At 36.4% G+C, this 17,516-nt stretch overlaps 1 protein-coding gene across 1 annotated transcript in view; it reads right to left on the bottom strand.

Moving 5' to 3' along the window:
- Window positions 1-17,516, bottom strand: part of RUNDC3B (RUN domain containing 3B) — a 53,288-nt gene that overhangs the window by 16,400 nt on the left and 19,372 nt on the right. The window contains exons 4-8 of the mRNA XM_075048734.1: window positions 17,336-17,421; window positions 13,617-13,706; window positions 10,419-10,499; window positions 8,805-8,973; window positions 2,906-3,063 (exon numbers count right to left, since the gene is read on the bottom strand). Coding sequence (XP_074904835.1) covers window positions 2,906-3,063; window positions 8,805-8,973; window positions 10,419-10,499; window positions 13,617-13,706; window positions 17,336-17,421 — 584 coding nt within the window. The remainder of the gene's footprint in view (window positions 1-2,905; window positions 3,064-8,804; window positions 8,974-10,418; window positions 10,500-13,616; window positions 13,707-17,335; window positions 17,422-17,516) is intronic.

The raw sequence follows: 17,516 nt of genomic DNA, 5'->3' as shown, positions 1-17,516 counted from the left end.
AAGTGTGTGAGACAAAGTTAAGAAAACTGAAAATTGTAGAACATTGTTTTGCATAGCAGCTGTAAAATAAAAATTACTTCCAGGTTTCTCCAATCTCCTATCTCCATATTTATTTCATGCTTTACAGCAAACTGCCATATTAAGTGTGAACATGGAAAAGTTTATCTGTAGGTAAACTAATTTATAACCTGAAGGCCTTGTTGATCACTAGTGTTACCTGGTTTCGAAGTCAGCAACAATAACAATGTATACTGTCATGAAAGTCAGATCTCTATTCCCCATGCCCCTCCTTTTTTTTTGGGTTGGGGGGAGAGGGGGGGCAGGTAGGGAAGGCAGACCAGACATAAACTTGGATTCTGCCCAGATCCATTGAGAATATATGTAAAACATTTTGACTTGCATGCCTGTGAAATACCATTTTGGAAACATCAACAAATACCCAACTGAAATATGCAGTGGTAGAACTTGCTGCCTTAACAACAACAGCCAGTGGAATAGAAAAGCATCATTAAAAAGAAAATATAGAATGTTTATTTATAATAGTTTCCATTACACAGCAAATGATCCTAAATCAGATCTCAAAGTGTTTTACAAACAGTAATATAGTATGTCTCAGGCAGAATTACAATCCCAAACTTGCTCTTACCTGCTGATAAAGAATTCAAAAAGATTATAGCGTACATTCACTACTTCAAAATGCTACAAATGGTAGGGGAGCAAAACACTAAGATTTGGGATTACGTGAACACCATTCTAAAACAGCTGGACCATAAAAAGCAATTGGCCAAAACTCATGCCTCATTGCAGACACATTAATGATACAGCATATTCTGCTGCCAGGTCAGAATAAAAAACATAAGAATGGGGAAAAAAAAAAAAAAGAGAAAAAGGAGAGAGGAGGGGAGGAGAGAGGAGGGGAGGAGAGAGGAGGGGAGGAGAGAGGAGGGGAGGAGAGAGGAGGGGAGGAGAGAGGAGGGGAGGAGAGAGGAGGGGAGGAGAGAGGAGGGGAGGAGAGAGGAGGGGAGGAGAGAGGAGGGGAGGAGAGAGGAGGGGAGGAGAGAGGAGGGGAGGAGAGAGGAGGGGAGGAGAGAGGAGGGGAGGAGAGAGGAGGGGAGGAGAGAGGAGGGGAGGAGAGAGGGAGCGGGGGAAGAATGATTACAAGATGTTAATTATGACTGGCGTTGACCATCAGAAACCTGCTAGGAATAGTTCTTCCCTTCCTTCACCCCCATAAGGAACTATGAGTTCCTAACACACTTTAAGAAGAGTTCATCTGACAGTCATGCTAAACTCACAGAAATAACAATGCAGAATTATACCTCTCTCTCTCCAAATATCTAGTGTAGTCCAGGTTCCTGACTGCAGTGTCTCACAAACAGCTATACAAGAACACACTGTCAAGATACAACAGAAACTGCTCCACAATTTGAGCCTTTACGTAAGAAAGCCAGCAAACAAAAATCAAATGCCAAAGACTGAGATCTTTAGAATAGTCTGACTGCATATAGCTCAGCTAAAAATTAACAGCAGGTCTGAACATTCAAAATTTCCAAGTATCAGAGTGGGTTTAAATGAGCTCACACCTTCCCTGCACCTCCCCCAAATAATCAGGGAGGCCAAAGAATTATAACATGAATCATTAGCTATATCAGCAAGTTCAGAAAAAGAACTCAAGAACAGGTATCTCAAAAGCTTACAGGCAATCAGAAAAAGAAAAAAAAAAGACTCAGAAAAACATCTTTTTTTTCCCCTCAACTCTGAAATTGGCATAAATAAAACGCAAATGCTGTATTCCTAAGGATTTTCATAAAATCCATTTCAAGTACTGGCAATAAAATTACCTACCACAAGACAGTGAGAGAGGAAGGGGAAAAAAAAAAAAAGACAATACAAACCAAAATTACTTTGTTTACAAGCTAGAAGTACTTTTTACTGCATAGAAAAGACCCTTCTGGGTGGTGTCTCTGTGAGACATTAGGCAGAGGGAACCAAAGTACCCCAAAGCCATCTTTATATTCTCTTCATCCTGTATTGTTTCAAAGGCCACAGATGACTTCCACTTTACTTCAGGGCTCAGACACAAACAAATTACTCCAGATATAAGGTAAAATAATTTATCTTGTATCTGTTATGAACAGATCAGAACATACAATTACCGCAGATGCATACTATAGCAGTCTTGTGGCAATTTATCACCACACAGAGAGTCTTCCATCTATCTGGGTCTTTAAACATTACCAGGGAGTGTCTCTGCGAAAGGACAGTACCTCCCTACTCAACAGACAGGGCTGGGTAGATAAACTATATTTACCACATTAGGAGTCATACATGCTGTTAAAAAATTAAGCCTTCTCCTGTTGTTTTAGCATTTTACCTTGCATTGGAGAAAGGGTGAGTAGCAAACTGTTTCATCAGTTTGAAGATTTTTAGGACTACCAGATGAAATTCTACTGTGTCTGAGCCACATGCAAATAAAATGGAATCTATACAAAGAAAATAAATATTTCTTTATCCTTTCCTGCCTAACATTTTAAAAACAGTATTCAAAAGGAAGCTGCTTCCAATATTTTTTTAAAGGGTAGCCTTAAAGCTGGAAGTAATAAAATATAAAGAACATTTTATAAAAATTTGTTAAAAATTTAAGCAATTTAAGTTTACTGTAAGCTATTTCAGGTTAAAAAAAATTAATCTCAGAATTATTCTGTCTTACATTACTGCAGTTTTCAGGGGAGACATTTCTGAATATAAGACATGTCAGAAAAAGAAGCAGCTAAAATACATCAATTTCTTTAAGAAGTTTGACTCACTTCCACATGACCAGAAGTTCTTCATATTATATACTTAAATACATTAAATAATTTAAGTAATACTGCTCTAACAACGTTTCTCCATTATACTAACTTACAACTGGTCTTGCAGTTCCACAATGATATATTCCAGCTGTTCCTTCTCCATTTTATGGGCTAGATCCATATCTTCAATTCTTTGTAACAGCAGTTTATTCTGCGAGACAGATTCAGACAGCTGGTTTTCTCTGAGTCGTACCAATTCTTCAAGGTAACCCTGGAAATATAAGTGTTAGAAAGCCTTAAAGAACACACTATCAAAAAAACTTTTCATTACGCATGTTCACATTTTTCTGGTTTAAGATGTACACAGTTCTACTTTGGTTTTGTTGTAGGTTTTTTTATTTATTTATTTATTAACAGACTAGTAAATTGACTTAAGATTAGTATGATGTTTCTTAGTAGTATCAAGAAAATCATGCACTTATTTATATTCCTGCAGAGGAATAGAATAAAGGATAAAACAATGAGACAGGAATGCCACCAGCATGAAACACTAATTCATTTTTCGAAAACAACATAGAACAGTCACTAGTACAAGAAAAAGATCAGAACTCTGCAACTTAACAGATGCAGGACGCTAGATATTGTGTAAGAAGGACAAGAGTAGAATGCATCTATATGGAACTGTATAGTTAGTGAAAGGGAGCCAGAATTATTATTAAAAAAATCCCAAAATACCACATCACACATTAAAATGACAAAGAAGAATGTTATTGAAACAAATACTCACCTACATTAAAGCATAAGGTAGGACAACTGGTGAAGGTCACTTCTTTTAGTAACATTGAACATGTACAGCTGAAATGTGCATGTGCATTTATGTCATCGTTTTTTCATACTATAAAAGATATGGGGCAGTACTAATCACACTCCAACTACTTAGTAATTTACAAAAATCCACCATGTGAGTATGTAACAGCAGCTGTGATGGCATATTGGTCAGAAAGTATGTTCACAAATTACACATTTGGTTACAATACTAAAGCAGCTATTTCTTTTTCTTCTTCAAGCAGAGTCCCAGCATGTCCAATGCTAGTAACTTCTTATCAATTCTTAGTCAAAGATGGGTATAGTAAGTCTGTACTGTGTAAAATCTTGCACATTCCTTGAAGCCTGTGGAAAAATGTGTAATGCTTTCATAGGTGCCCAAATTAAAAAAAAAAGGTAGTTTTCATAGACACAGAACAGGAGTAGTCCTGTTGAGTAAGAAAACAGGTTTCACGTTATCTGGTAGTAAAATGCTACTAATACAATTCATTATCACAAAGACTATTAAGAGTTTGGAGCATCTCTCATATGAGAGGAGGCAGAAAGAGCTGGGATTGCTCAGTCCAGGGCTGGGGAGGAGGGAAGATGGGGAGGAAGAGAATCATATCAATGTTCATCAATATTTAATGGCAGGGTGCAAAAAGGCTGGAGCCAGACTCTTCCCAGTAGTATCCAGTGAAAAGAGGCAACAGGCAGAAATTGAAATACAGGAAACTATTTAAATGTGTGTTTGTCTTCTTAATATTTTTTTTTTTTAATTTTTAAATGAACATTGGAATGGGTTGTCCAGGCAGGCTGGGGAAGTCTGCATCCTTGAGTTATTCACAGCCTGACTAAACAAGGCCCTGAGCAACCTGCTCTAGTCTACCTTTTTTTGAGCAGGGTAGTTGGACTAGAGAATCTCCAGAGGTGCCATTCGACCACAACTATTCTGTGATTCTATGATTACATACAGTTCTATCCGCTGCATATATATTTATATTTAATAGGAATTTATTTTAGTCTCAGTACAAGTTCCAAGGAATCTCGAGAGGTTTTCAATATGCTTAGTTCTGCCCCATCAAATGTTATCTTGACTGTTAAGGTACTCCTTGGAGCTCTAAGTAGTGCTTTGAAAGTACTAAATGATGCATTAAGACATACACAAATTTCCTGCCTCCTAGAAATGTCAAACATTTCAAAAAAGATTTTAGATATGAAGCATCAGTATCAGAAACAGAATACTATGAATAGAAAATACCTCTATCTATAATGACACAGAGATGCATCATCCCACCAGTGAAAGCATATAAAACTCCAGTATAAACAGTACACAGAGAATGTAGGAGTTCACTACACAGAAGTGAACAGTTTACAGCATTCCAAAATAGGGAAGGGGTAAATTCCACGTAAGTAACAAATGTGTAGACTATGACTCATTAATCTGGACAAGAGACAACTTGGAAAAGACAAACTCATCATATTTCCAGAGTGGCCTGGAGAGGGCAAGAAGGAAGTGACTGTTCATCAATTTTTAAAATACAAGAGCTAGGCACCATGAAATCAAGCTAGTAGGAGCCAGATTCAAAAGACAGAAAAGGAGGTGGCTTTTCACACAACAGATGGTAGATACACATAATACTTTGCCAAAAAAAATGGTTTGGATGCTAAAAATTTACATGGGGTCAAGGGGATATTTGAGAAGTATTTGGAAGAGACATCCATCACAGGTTACTAAACAGACAAACCTTATCAGCTTCAGGAAGTCCTTCAGCTGATACACATTGGCCAAAAAAGTATTAGAGGAAAAACAGTGCATATATATTTGCTTTGGTTTTTTTCTTCCCTCCACATGTATTTTGGGCAAGTATCCAAGAGGATAGTAGGATAACCAAGGATTCCTGGTCTAAACCAGCATAGCACTGTTGGTCCAATAAAGCAATGCTAGGATTTACCTTGCTAAAATAATACCTGACCCTATCCTACCATTCAAACAACTCAGAAGATACAGATACCTTTTTCTTAGCTGCAATCCAATCACTTGCAATATTGTGACCCTGGTAAACATCATTCACCTATGCTATTAATGACTGCAGTACACATACTTACTTAAGTATTTACAAAAAGAATTTATCATTATTTGCGCAAAGTGAATGACAATAGAGCAATCAGGCTCACTATATCAGTTACTAAAAATACATTATTTTCAACTTGGTCTTCTTGTCACAAACGTCCGGTTTTCCAACACACAGAATGTCAGAAGGCCCCTTTGTTTGCAAGAAAAGTTTGTCTCTGATTAACTGGTACCTACTGCACTGTGTGCAACTCATTGCCATGCTGCAATTTATTGCCATGAAAAAGGTCCCAAAAAGGGAAGAAAACACTCAGGAAAGAAGCTCTATTCCATAGTCCATCTAACCTCTTAATGGTCATTTTTTCAAGTTATAATAGAACAGATGTAGCATAGGTGAAGTGAATGATACAAAAATTTGGCAGGCACATCCCAAATGAAAATTAGACAATGGAAAATTTTCTGTCTGTGGGAATAAAAAAGTTATTTTGCTGCTGCAATTGTCAAGTAGGCATTCTAAAGGAGGACAATTAGGAACATGTCAACAGCTGTCAGAGTAGCTATCATTTTGAAAATTGTATTTTGCACCAGTTTTCGAAGAGTTATCGTAAAACTGACTTGAATTCACCTCTACATTAAGTTGACTACAGAAGTTGGCAGTTCATTAAGAGAATGCTACAAGGAATAACGTGACTCACTAAAGTAGTAATGCTCAAAAATTTGAAATACTAAGTGTCAGATCAGCAAATAACTTTCCGTGGAATAGACATGTTTCTGGATCCTAGACTTATGAATAAACCAAAATCTCCATTTGCAGTTACAGCCACTGAGGATCTTTGTGCTTTTGCAGACCTAAAGCTTCCCAGTGGTTCTGGCTAGTGGATTTGGACACCGTGTTTCAATATTGTTTCTATGTGCATCTGTCACAACTTTGATGGGGTATCCTTCATGGGGTATCCTTGAAATGAACCACCTGGGTTTACCAAGAAAAATAAACATCCACCTATTTTGTTCTCTTCAATGCTTTTCCAGAGCTGATGACGCTTTTCTCATTAAACCCCAAAATATTTTACAACCTCGACAGGGGCTGAGGAAGAGAGGCGTTCAAACTGATCATATGTTTTTGTCTGGACACAAGGATGACATGCTGTCTTGAATACGTTCCTGTGCTTCAAGGACTGTTGGGGTGGGGAGGAAAAGGTTTTAATTTTGTTTATCTCTTTGAAGAGATTCCTTTTGAACGGCACATTTTGGTTTACAAAAGCAGGGAAAATGTCCTCTGTATCAGAGAGAGCCACCAAGAACACAAGTTTTTTCCATATGGAAAGTGATACTACACTGGCCGAGAAGATTGTACCAGCAACCTGGATGCCAACATTTAAGGTCATTATTTCAAAAAAAAAGAAGTCTAAGGGAACCAAAATAGAAAAGAAATAATCATATACGTATTTTTAAAAAATACTTCTCACATCTACCATCCCACAGTAAGTCTGACTTTTTCACTGTTACTTAGAAAAACTTTAACTAGGTTCTCTCACATGCATTAAAGTAAACCAACTTTGATGCATTCCAACCATTCCATATTAAGACTGACATTTAGCTATCCATAGCTACATTTAACCTAATTAACATAACTAGGACTCCTTCTCAGGTATATTCTCTCAGTCTGGCTATATCTATACCTAAACTCAAGTTCCAAAGGACCATGTCTGAAATCATACTGGTTATTTGGAATGATCACTGACAAACACTAATTCACAAACTGTGACCTGAAATAATCTGGGAGAGTACTAGTTGTCCCAGACCAAAACCATGCCAACAATCATTCTTAGAATTTAAATATGTATGTGACTGAGTTGGTATCAGGACCTCGGCCACACTGAATGTACTGAGTCCCAACTGGCACAATATCCATTCTAGATACTCTCTTTTTTCTTTTTTTTAAACTATTTTTTCTTCTCAGTACAGTAAAAACTAGAAAGGCAAAGAGATAATCTTGTGATTCTAATGCTCTAAACTAAGGGAAATAATTACACCTCCAAGCACCCTTACGTAGTTCCAGCCTTTCATATGGTTGACGGTGTTCAGAGTTCCATAAAAATCAAATTCTGACATTAGGAAAAAAGAACACTAAAAATTGTAATGAAGGTTTTTAAAAACATTAACCATTTGTCTTTCATTTTTCTTCCCTTTAATTTTTCCTGACCCTTCCTTTCTTTTTCTGTGCAATATTCCTGCAGTGTCTATGAAAATTCTTCCCCCTTCTCTCTGCCACTAGCTAATACGCATTGCTGTTGCTGTAGCTGTAATATGCTGTTATGAAAAACTGACAAGTACTTTGCTTTTAAAAATAATAAAATGCTAAAAAGTTTGGACATATATTTCACTTTAACTTACAGCATTTCAGGTGGTAGAGGGAGAACCTACCTTTGGTTTCTATAATAACATTCAATATGCTACCTAAATTATTGAAATCAAATACAAACACACTTTTTTTTTTCCTTTCCCATTCTAGCTTGAAACAGGTCTTAAAACTATGTATTTTCTAAAATCTCAGTATCATTGAGAAGATATTTTTGCTTTTTGTTCCTAGACAGATTACTTTGCTGATCATTTTTGTTTATTGTAAGAATAAATATTAAAGTTTAACATCACTATAATTATAAAAGCTTTCAACTGGCAGTCTACCTACATCAACAAAATTCTATGGCTTCTAAGGAAGAGGAAAATCATGTGGACAGTCATGTTCATGTTCATTTCACAACCTAACAGCTTCAGAGATACACTGCCTGCAACTCTGAGATTGGAAAAAGGAGCCAAAGTGTCTACATTAGATTATGCAGTCTGATCCTCCAAATTATTATTATTTTTATTATTATTATTTATTTAATTAAGTAATAATTATTTAATTTATTATTATTATTGTTGTTATTATTATTATTATCTCCCCCCCCCCCCCCACCTCTTCCCTCAAATCAATGTACAAAGATACTCTGAGGATCATAAAATTTAAGACCACTTACAGGAAGCTAAATAATATTTAATATATTTTTCTCCCTTTACTTAAATGGATATGTCACCAGTTGGCTGGTGACAAGCTTTGGGTCCATCAGCCCCCCACAAAACTAATCTTTTACCTTCTGTTCCAATGCAAGCCGGTACTTCTGTTCTACCCTTTTGCATTTGTTGTACCAACTGTTTTCATCCATGATGAAAGGAGGACCGATGTTCTCTGGAGTACTGCCTTCACTGCCACTACTGCCCAGCGTCCTTAGCTCTTCTTCATCACTGCTGATGCTGTCAGAACTGAAGGATCATACTTATTAGCCAAGTCAAAAGCTGTGTCTGTTAAAGTGCAAATCCCCCTTGAAATTAAAGCACCACAGTTCTTACGGATATCTAAAGCTCTGTAAACCAAAAAGAATCAAAATGTTGGGATAGGATAGATCACCAAGCACAACTTGTATTTCAAGCTTTTATTTGTATAGCCACCTAAAGAATGGGCAAAAATTTGCTTGTGATCTTAGTCAAGTTATCTTAGGCAAGTCAGACAACTGTACGTGGGATAATTTCCTGGAATACAAAGGACCAATGCATTACAATATGCTATCTAAGAAAGTGGTGACTTAAATCTTTCCTTCACAAATTCAGGGCAAAGAGTCGTCTCTGAAAATAGATTTTATTTGTTTCTAAAAAAGCGGAAAAATAAAAAAGTGATTGTCATTATATTAAATTACGATAAATTTAAATGAGAATGGATAGTTATGGTTACAGCAAAGACCATGTGCCTGTTATTTCACAGGACATAAGCATCTCCATACATAGTATGCAGATTCATTGTTAAAGTATCTCCATAACATCCAGAATCAATGTATGCCAGAGAATTCAGACATCGTTCCCAAAGACAAGAATTTTAATTTATCCCAATATCCATTTGAAATCTTCCCTTACAACTAACTATGCTTTCCACTACAGTAACAGCATTTACTAGTTTTTAAAGTAGTGATTAGTGCAACCCCATGATCCTGCCATGATGCAAATTCTGCTTTAACTGAACCATGCAATCTGTCATTAACATGTAAGCTTACATGAACTTCAAGTGAATAACTAGGATGTTTCATGTTCAGTTGTACATCTTCAAGACTACTCCTAAGTCCCACCTGCTTCCTTCATTTTGCCAAACCTAACAATAGAACACATCCCATTAATTTCCATGCTTTTTGGAGATGCCAGATTGGTATCTGATCTGTTAGCGATCATTCTTTTTATTATTAACCACATGGCTGATCAGAGGAGCAAAATGTAGCTGGAAGGTCAGATTATACACACAACTGGTCATGATTTTCTATTATACACTAACTGCTCATACTGCATACTGCTTATCTGTCATATCTCACCATTTACCAGGGCATACATACTTTTTATTTACAAAATAACTACTTTTAAGTTTATGGCTATACAGAAAAGGCCCAAAAGAAAGGACAACTTGGTCTAATGATCTTCAAAGGAAATAAAAAATTTGTTTCCAGCTGAACTGTGATTCTAATCCAAGTAAACAAAGCTAGCATGACTCACTTATGAGTCATGTAATAATTCCACCAGTCTGAAAAAGTAAGGTAGCTAAGTGTACAGGTTTGTATTTAGATATGGATATTATTTTGAATGGGAACTGAAATGTAAGAGGCCCAGTATGACGTAAAATTTTGCCAATGAAATAAAATAAAGAAAAGCATTGTAAAGATAAAGAGTACCTTTGGGTGAACTTCAGGTACGGTGTATAATCTATGACAGCTGGAAAGCTGCCATCCAATCCTTCACCCTTCAGACAAAAACTGATAAAACAGAGAAAAACAAGAAAATTAAATGACAGTGACAGTTGAATCTTACCAACATGAAATTTGACTTTTCTTAATTTTTTTATAATAAAAAAGGCCTAGAGCATTTAACACTGAAATCCTACTCAGCTGAGCTAGACTGTTTAATGTTAAATGAGAGTCACTAAGCATATCATAGTATAATGAAACCCCCAACAAACAGAAATTCCACATAATCAGGAAATAGATCAGGACAAGTGGTATAAACCTTGATTTTTAAATATTTGCTTTTATTCTGAAAATACAGATGGATTGCAAGGGAATAACAGGAAAAATAAAGTTAGCTGAAGAAAGAGAAACAGAAGAGCTATGGATGAGCTTGGAATCTTCAGTATTTAAGCTCATTTAAAGTGTTCACAGAGTGCTTATGTACCCATCCTACTAACTTTAAGTTAAAAATCAATTCTCAAAAATATTTCAGAGTCTTTCTCCTTTCAGATACTTTCTGGTGTTGGGCTGCAGGAAGATGAGGAACATTAATGAAACTAACTTTCAGAAAATGTTCTTAAATGGCTGTGGCCTTATAAAGTTATCATCTACACTGTATTCTTTTTGTACTGGATATAAAAGATTGCATTTGAATCATGTTTAATTATCACAGAAGTGACAAAATTAATTATGCTTCCACAAGGCTCATTTTCCTCACCCCTCCTATCTCTGTCATCAAAAAAGAGATTCTAGTAAGACACAGCTTAATTGCAAAGTGCCATTTTTGACAATGCAGTCACTTAAGTGGTATTTGGGAATTACATCTGAAGCATTCTTTTTTCCCTAAGAAAAGAAAAGCAAGGAAAACAAAAAACACCCTTGCAAAACCACTATTATTTTAAGTAGAGACATAATTCTGCATTGCTGGGGGGGGGCGGGGGGGGGATATTTAGATTCTGTTCTCACCTGGGTTCCCCCACCTCCACCCCAAAGTCTTATTTACAGTTCCACATAGATAAGCCAGTAAACATTTGTAAGAGACTGCTTGAAATGAAAAAAAAAAAACAAAACCAAAAAACTCCTCAAATGTAACATGTCAAGAATGGCTACAGCTTCTTAGCCATTCAAACCAAAAATACTATGAATTTTATGTGGCACAATAAAAATGCTCATGTAGCACTATGTTCCTCCTTTGCCCAGAAAATTTCTAGGCTCTTAAAAGCTGCATTGACAAAAACTTTGCATGTCCCAACAAGAACCAATCATTACTTTGAATACTATTAACAGATACCTATACATATGCTTATATTAGAAATCAGAGGACAAAGGAAGAACAAGCACACTCATACAGCTAAGCTCTCGTACCAGTAGTATGTACCACTGAGGATTATAAGAGACAGTCACACAGTCGATGATTATTTATGGGAGGATTTACATACTGCAGACCTACTCTTGCTATGCTTCTTACTGATGTAAGGCTACAGTCCTTCAAGTATAGTGCCAATACAGAAGCAGTTTAATTTCACATAGTGTAAAGCTTAAACTAATAAAATCTGGCAAGATTTGAATTTTCTGTACACAAGGCTAGGTCTCTTATCATCCTGAAGCACACTTCCATTCCCCCAGAACATATGTTGAGGATGCAGTTAAGCCAATCTAATGACTAAATTCTGGCAAAAGAAGGTATCATGTGTTTTCAACCTCTCCCTCCTATTTTTTCTTTCTTTCTTTTAAAAAAAAAAAACAACCAAAAACAAGCAGACATTCTCTTTCCCCTCCTTACAGTGGTATTGGCACTTATTTGACTCCATGACGAGCTAGTTCAGCAATCAAGACCTGAATTCTTAGGTTTTTTCCCCCTTTAACATCCAGTTGCAGTTCCACAGGCAGCTGAACTAAATGCTCACTGTCACCAGAAAGGGAAAACATTATGCAATCCTTTTTATTCCTTCTCTTCTCTAAGCCTTATGGTCCCATCATCTCTGCCACTAATAGGATGATTCTGTGAACCAAACTAGCTGACAACAAAAGAACTATCCTGCCTTCTTACTAGGTATGGGGTTTTTGCCCTTTAACAAGTTGAGCTGGCTCACAGAAGGGTCCAACAAGCCTCAAAACTGGTATAAGGGTACATAAGCAGGAGTAAATCTCCAAAGGCCTTTTGGCAACAGTCAATCACTCAGTGCATCCAGTGAGACTATGTGCTGTTTTCTGCCAGTTTATCTCCTAAACTGGTTTGTGACAAACATTAATACTACCACAGGGTAAATTTTAACAGTGTACTGCGAGGAGACTGGAGAAAAGTCATTCTCCTTTTCCCTATGCGGTATTATGAAACCCTTCCCCACTGGCTCTGTATGAGGCTAAGTGGGCCCAACCAGGCATATTAACAGGGTGTTGCACCAGCCAGGTTTGATCATTTCATAGGCACTGTAGTCTTTATACCTTGCTGATATTTTTAACATATATATTTACATATATACACACCAGGATGTTTTTTATATTCTCTAGCATGTGCTCACACCTTTATTACCCCAAAACACAGAATTAATTAAGTAACAAAGCACACAAAAGTCTAGGTAGAGATTGCAAAGGTAAATTCATGTAATCTGATGACATTTTGCTGTTCGGCTGCAGTTAATTATAACACAAATGAATACTAAACGGTCATTTGTAGGTTAAGCTTTTAAAAAAATCTAGACGTGCTGAAGTTAAAGACACCTACACCCTACACCTTCTACATATGCAGTTACAATGCTGTCATTGAATACCAGGGCATAACCATGTACTTAATCACACAGTCTTCCTTGCAGTTTAAAAATAACTAAAAGATTCAATTGTCTGCAAGATTCACTTAATAGGTTTGATATATCTTCTGCAATTATATTTCTGATTGCTTTCAGGATTTTGATACCTGAAAGAAAGACCTTATATGTAATCATGCAGCTATATAAACTATGGAACAACTTTGTTCTTATCTATAAGAGCCATTCAAGATCTCTCTCTCCCTCTCTCTCCCCTCCTCTTTCCCCCCACCTAAGTTTTGCCTCTCAAACTACCACGGGAATCTAACAATGTTTTCCATAATGCATTGATTTATAAGTACTTTCCCTGAGCATTTTGTTATGAAGCATGCAAATGTAATACCTGAAATCAATTGCATTGAGTCCCAAGAGCATACCAGCAAGCATATTTGCTTCTTCACCAAGAACAATTGCTCCATCCTCATAAAATCTCCTTCAATAAAAAAGAAATTAGTTCAGTTAATACCATTTTCTCTCAAATAATAATAAAGTTTTTCATAGTTATCACAAAACTGAAGTAATCCAGTTTAAATAAAAACAACTAATGTGAACCCCAGGGGTGTTCATATTTCATTTCAAATAAAGCAAACCAATAGACTGCACAGCACAAAACACCACAATCTTAGAGAACATAAAAATTTAGACAGAAGCAAAAAGAATTTACAATATTAGCCCTAAGAAGTAGTAGAACAGGTCAGACAAAATGAAAAGATACTAATGAAGATATCTTATACTTTACTGCTGAAAGGAAGAATTTGGGTCATGTACATAAAAAAAATAATTGTTCCATCATATGAAAAAAAGTTCTCTCTCACAATTGTACTTGCAGGCTCTTTTAAAGTTCAGCATTCACTCTTCATTCTTAGTAGTTGATTATTTTTTAAAAAATCTTTTCACAAATCAGCTATTTTCCAGGTAGCATACGTTTTCTTAAAATACTGCATGCTGGGAAGATGCATGCTGCATCCAGTTATTCTGAGATTTAAAATTTTCATTATTTGAAGAAGGAGTGTTAACACCATTTTTTTTATGGTAAAACACCCATTGACCAAAGTTTTTTATGGTAAAACACCCATTGACTCCACATCTTGATCTCAAAATACACTTCACATACCCTGGTATATGCAGATTTGTGAAGGCTGCTTGAGAACACTGACTGATAAAGCAACAATTTTTGAATCTGTATTCCCTCACCACCTCCCCATTCTCTCCCATTTATTTTGATTTTCTCCTCCCAGCTACCACAGAAGTTATTTCCACACAGAAACATTCCATGCACAGGGCAGGTGAATAGGACCCACCATTGCCACACATGGACTTGTAAAAAAGGCATTTGGTCTGTTTAGCAAAGTAGCACAGAACTTTAATTTCTGTGTTAAAGGAGTCTTGGCATCAGCAGAGGCAGAAAGGTCACTAGAATTCACCTGAGCGTCACACATGGAAAGTGAGGAACCAAGAGCTGTTCAGTACCAAAGGCAAGGTTGAGAGGTCATTTACCAGAAACTGAGATGCGCAGTCCACCTATACGTGCTACCAATGTATGATTGCAAGAAGGTGCCAGGTTATTGAATGCAACCCACCTTTCAGACAAGTATCAGCAACACTGCCCTACCAAAAGCTCCATATGTTTTAAGAACTGCATGAAAGCATTGGGAAGGCTCAGTGAGAGCTTCAGTTGACTGCATGGCAAACCTCCAGAAAAGACACATTTTGGGGCACAGCTCCAAAGACTGAACTGTGTTATAATGCACACTGTCAGAAGTCCTACTTTTGCTGTTTCATAATGGACATCCATTTGCTGTTAAGGAAACAAGCTGTCCAAGACCTTGGATGTTCTCCAGGGAAGCAAGAAATCTGGAATATTTCCTCTGGGAAGATAGAGATTATAGTCCTGACACTGAGGCTATGATGTACAGATTCAGCTTTCTACCCTCTGACTTCAGGAAGGGCACCAGGAGGCTAAACTGGCCACTGGTTGAGACAGAATACTGAGCTAGATGGACTTTACAGTCTCATTCAGTACAGTTACTCTTATTTGAGAGCTAACAGCAATGATCCCAGTACAAGCTGATTACAAATCATTTCGCTGGCATTTGTCAAGTCACTGCCAGGTACCAATCAGTACTGTGCTCAGTTTAACTTGTGAAATGGTGCCTAGGAAGTAATCACACAAAAAAAGACAGGGCATACTTGTAATGGTGAGACACACAGATGGTAGGCTGACAGTGGCAATGTTTCTTAAACCAGGTACAGTAATCCAGCCAAAACAACAGTCCCCTTGGAAAACTCACCAATCTTCTTTCAGTGCTATGCAGTTGACATTTCACAACAGAACAGTCCACTTAAGTTAAGAGTCTGTGCTGACCAATTTGTTAGCAAAATAATTGTGTGCCCATGCTTAATCCAACTCCCTTCCAAGTGTAATATGCAGATCCAGCACTAAAAATGTGCTGCTTCATTAAAGGACTAGTCCTAAGATCAGGCACCTAAACACAACAGTGAGGTTTAAAAAGAGCTAGGAGTATGATAGATTAATCTCATATTCTACATATACACATGTGTAACATAGGATATTTATAGTTTATATAAATAATCATTAACTATACATATAGCACAATACATAATTTAAAATGCTAAATAAATGGTGCAAAACATCACAAAAAAAATCAGGCCACTTATTAGGTATCCAAAATCCCACACAGGAAAAAGAGATTGTGTACGTTATTGCTAGTGGATTTGAAATCCACACTACCAAGATCTGAAACTCTAACTTTTATTTCCATTTGATGTATTTACTTCAAAACAAACTTTGCACTTCCTATGTTTGGAATGCAAAAGAGGTTGTTTCCAAAAGCTGTACCACTGAAAGAATATTCAAATATATGAAACATTAACATGTTCAAATAAATGAATTTGAAACTGCTAACAAAATAATACCACTGTTATCCACTAGCAAACAAACTGCACTACCAAACGGGGACAAAGAATGTACTACTTAACTACACAGTTTGTGACCCGCCTCATTTCCCCCTCAAAACCCCAAGTGACTTTTCAGTTTGAGGCAATGTGAGTAAATCTTTTCCAGAACTCTTTGTTTTACGAGCTTCTTGTCTATGGTAAATGCAAGCAAATCTGGGTAAAATAAAGATGACAGGTCTGGAAACTTCAATAAAATGGGATGCTTACCTAGTTGTGTTTCAAAATCACCTTAAAATTGGCAAAATATATGGAGATTTGTGGACAAATTGTATTACAAACAGAAATAATATTCTAAATGAACAGAAGTCCTTACAGAGAAAATTCTTATTGTTTAAATAGCCAATTCAGTATGTCTAAAACTTTTAGAGTTCAACATAAGGTACCACAACATGTTACAGACTCACTCATATTTAGATGACTTCATCATAAATCTACGAGACACACTTCTTACAGGATAAAGCATCATAAAATAATCCCATTACCTAGAACCAGTCCGAAACTGCCAGAGTATTTTCTGTCACAAAGCATATTCTTGTCCATAATAGCCTTTACCGTTAGAAGATACAACACAAATGCATTACACATTTTTCATATTACATCAAGAATTCTAGCTATGCCTGATCACTAATTCTATTCTTCTATATTTCTCAAAAAGTTCCTGAAATTCTCTTCCTTTCTTCTTCAAGAAAAGTTCCTATAAAAATTATTTTTACTGAGTCTCTAGGGCTTTCTGTCAACCATACCTAATTTTGAAAGGAACATTACAGCTTCTGTCCTTATGATGCTACAATTTCAGAATTATTTCCTTCTTTAGAGAGGCTTTCCTCTCTTTTGACCTTTCAAGAATTCCAGACTTATTTTCACATTTTTAAAATCAAATAGGGATTTTTAATTTTGCAGTTTTAGCCATGCTAAAATCCAATCAATTGATACCAACTCCAAATATCTTTTACTGGGTTACAACTCTTTTACTAAAGACATTATTTCCTATACAAATCAAGGAGAACGTTCACTTCCAAACCTAAGTCCCTCACTTAAGCAACATTTGCTAAAATATTGCAAAAAAACAAAAGTCTTGGAGACCTGGTTGTTTTGAAGTCTCTCAGAGCTGTGGAAATATATTCAGACAAATGTTTTTCCATAAGTGCTACTCTGATCCAGGCTCGACCCTGCAAGAAGAAACAGATATCAAATATTTAAGTAATATAGAATGAAACACTTAGTTTTACACTGAAAATGAATACAGTTGATTTACCTGGGTGAA

Source organism: Buteo buteo, chromosome 2, assembly GCF_964188355.1.
Source record: "Buteo buteo chromosome 2, bButBut1.hap1.1, whole genome shotgun sequence".
Classification (NCBI taxonomy): Eukaryota; Metazoa; Chordata; class Aves; order Accipitriformes; family Accipitridae; genus Buteo; species Buteo buteo.
The sequence above is the reverse complement of the archived record's forward strand: the minus strand, read 5'-3'. Positions and strand labels throughout refer to the sequence as shown.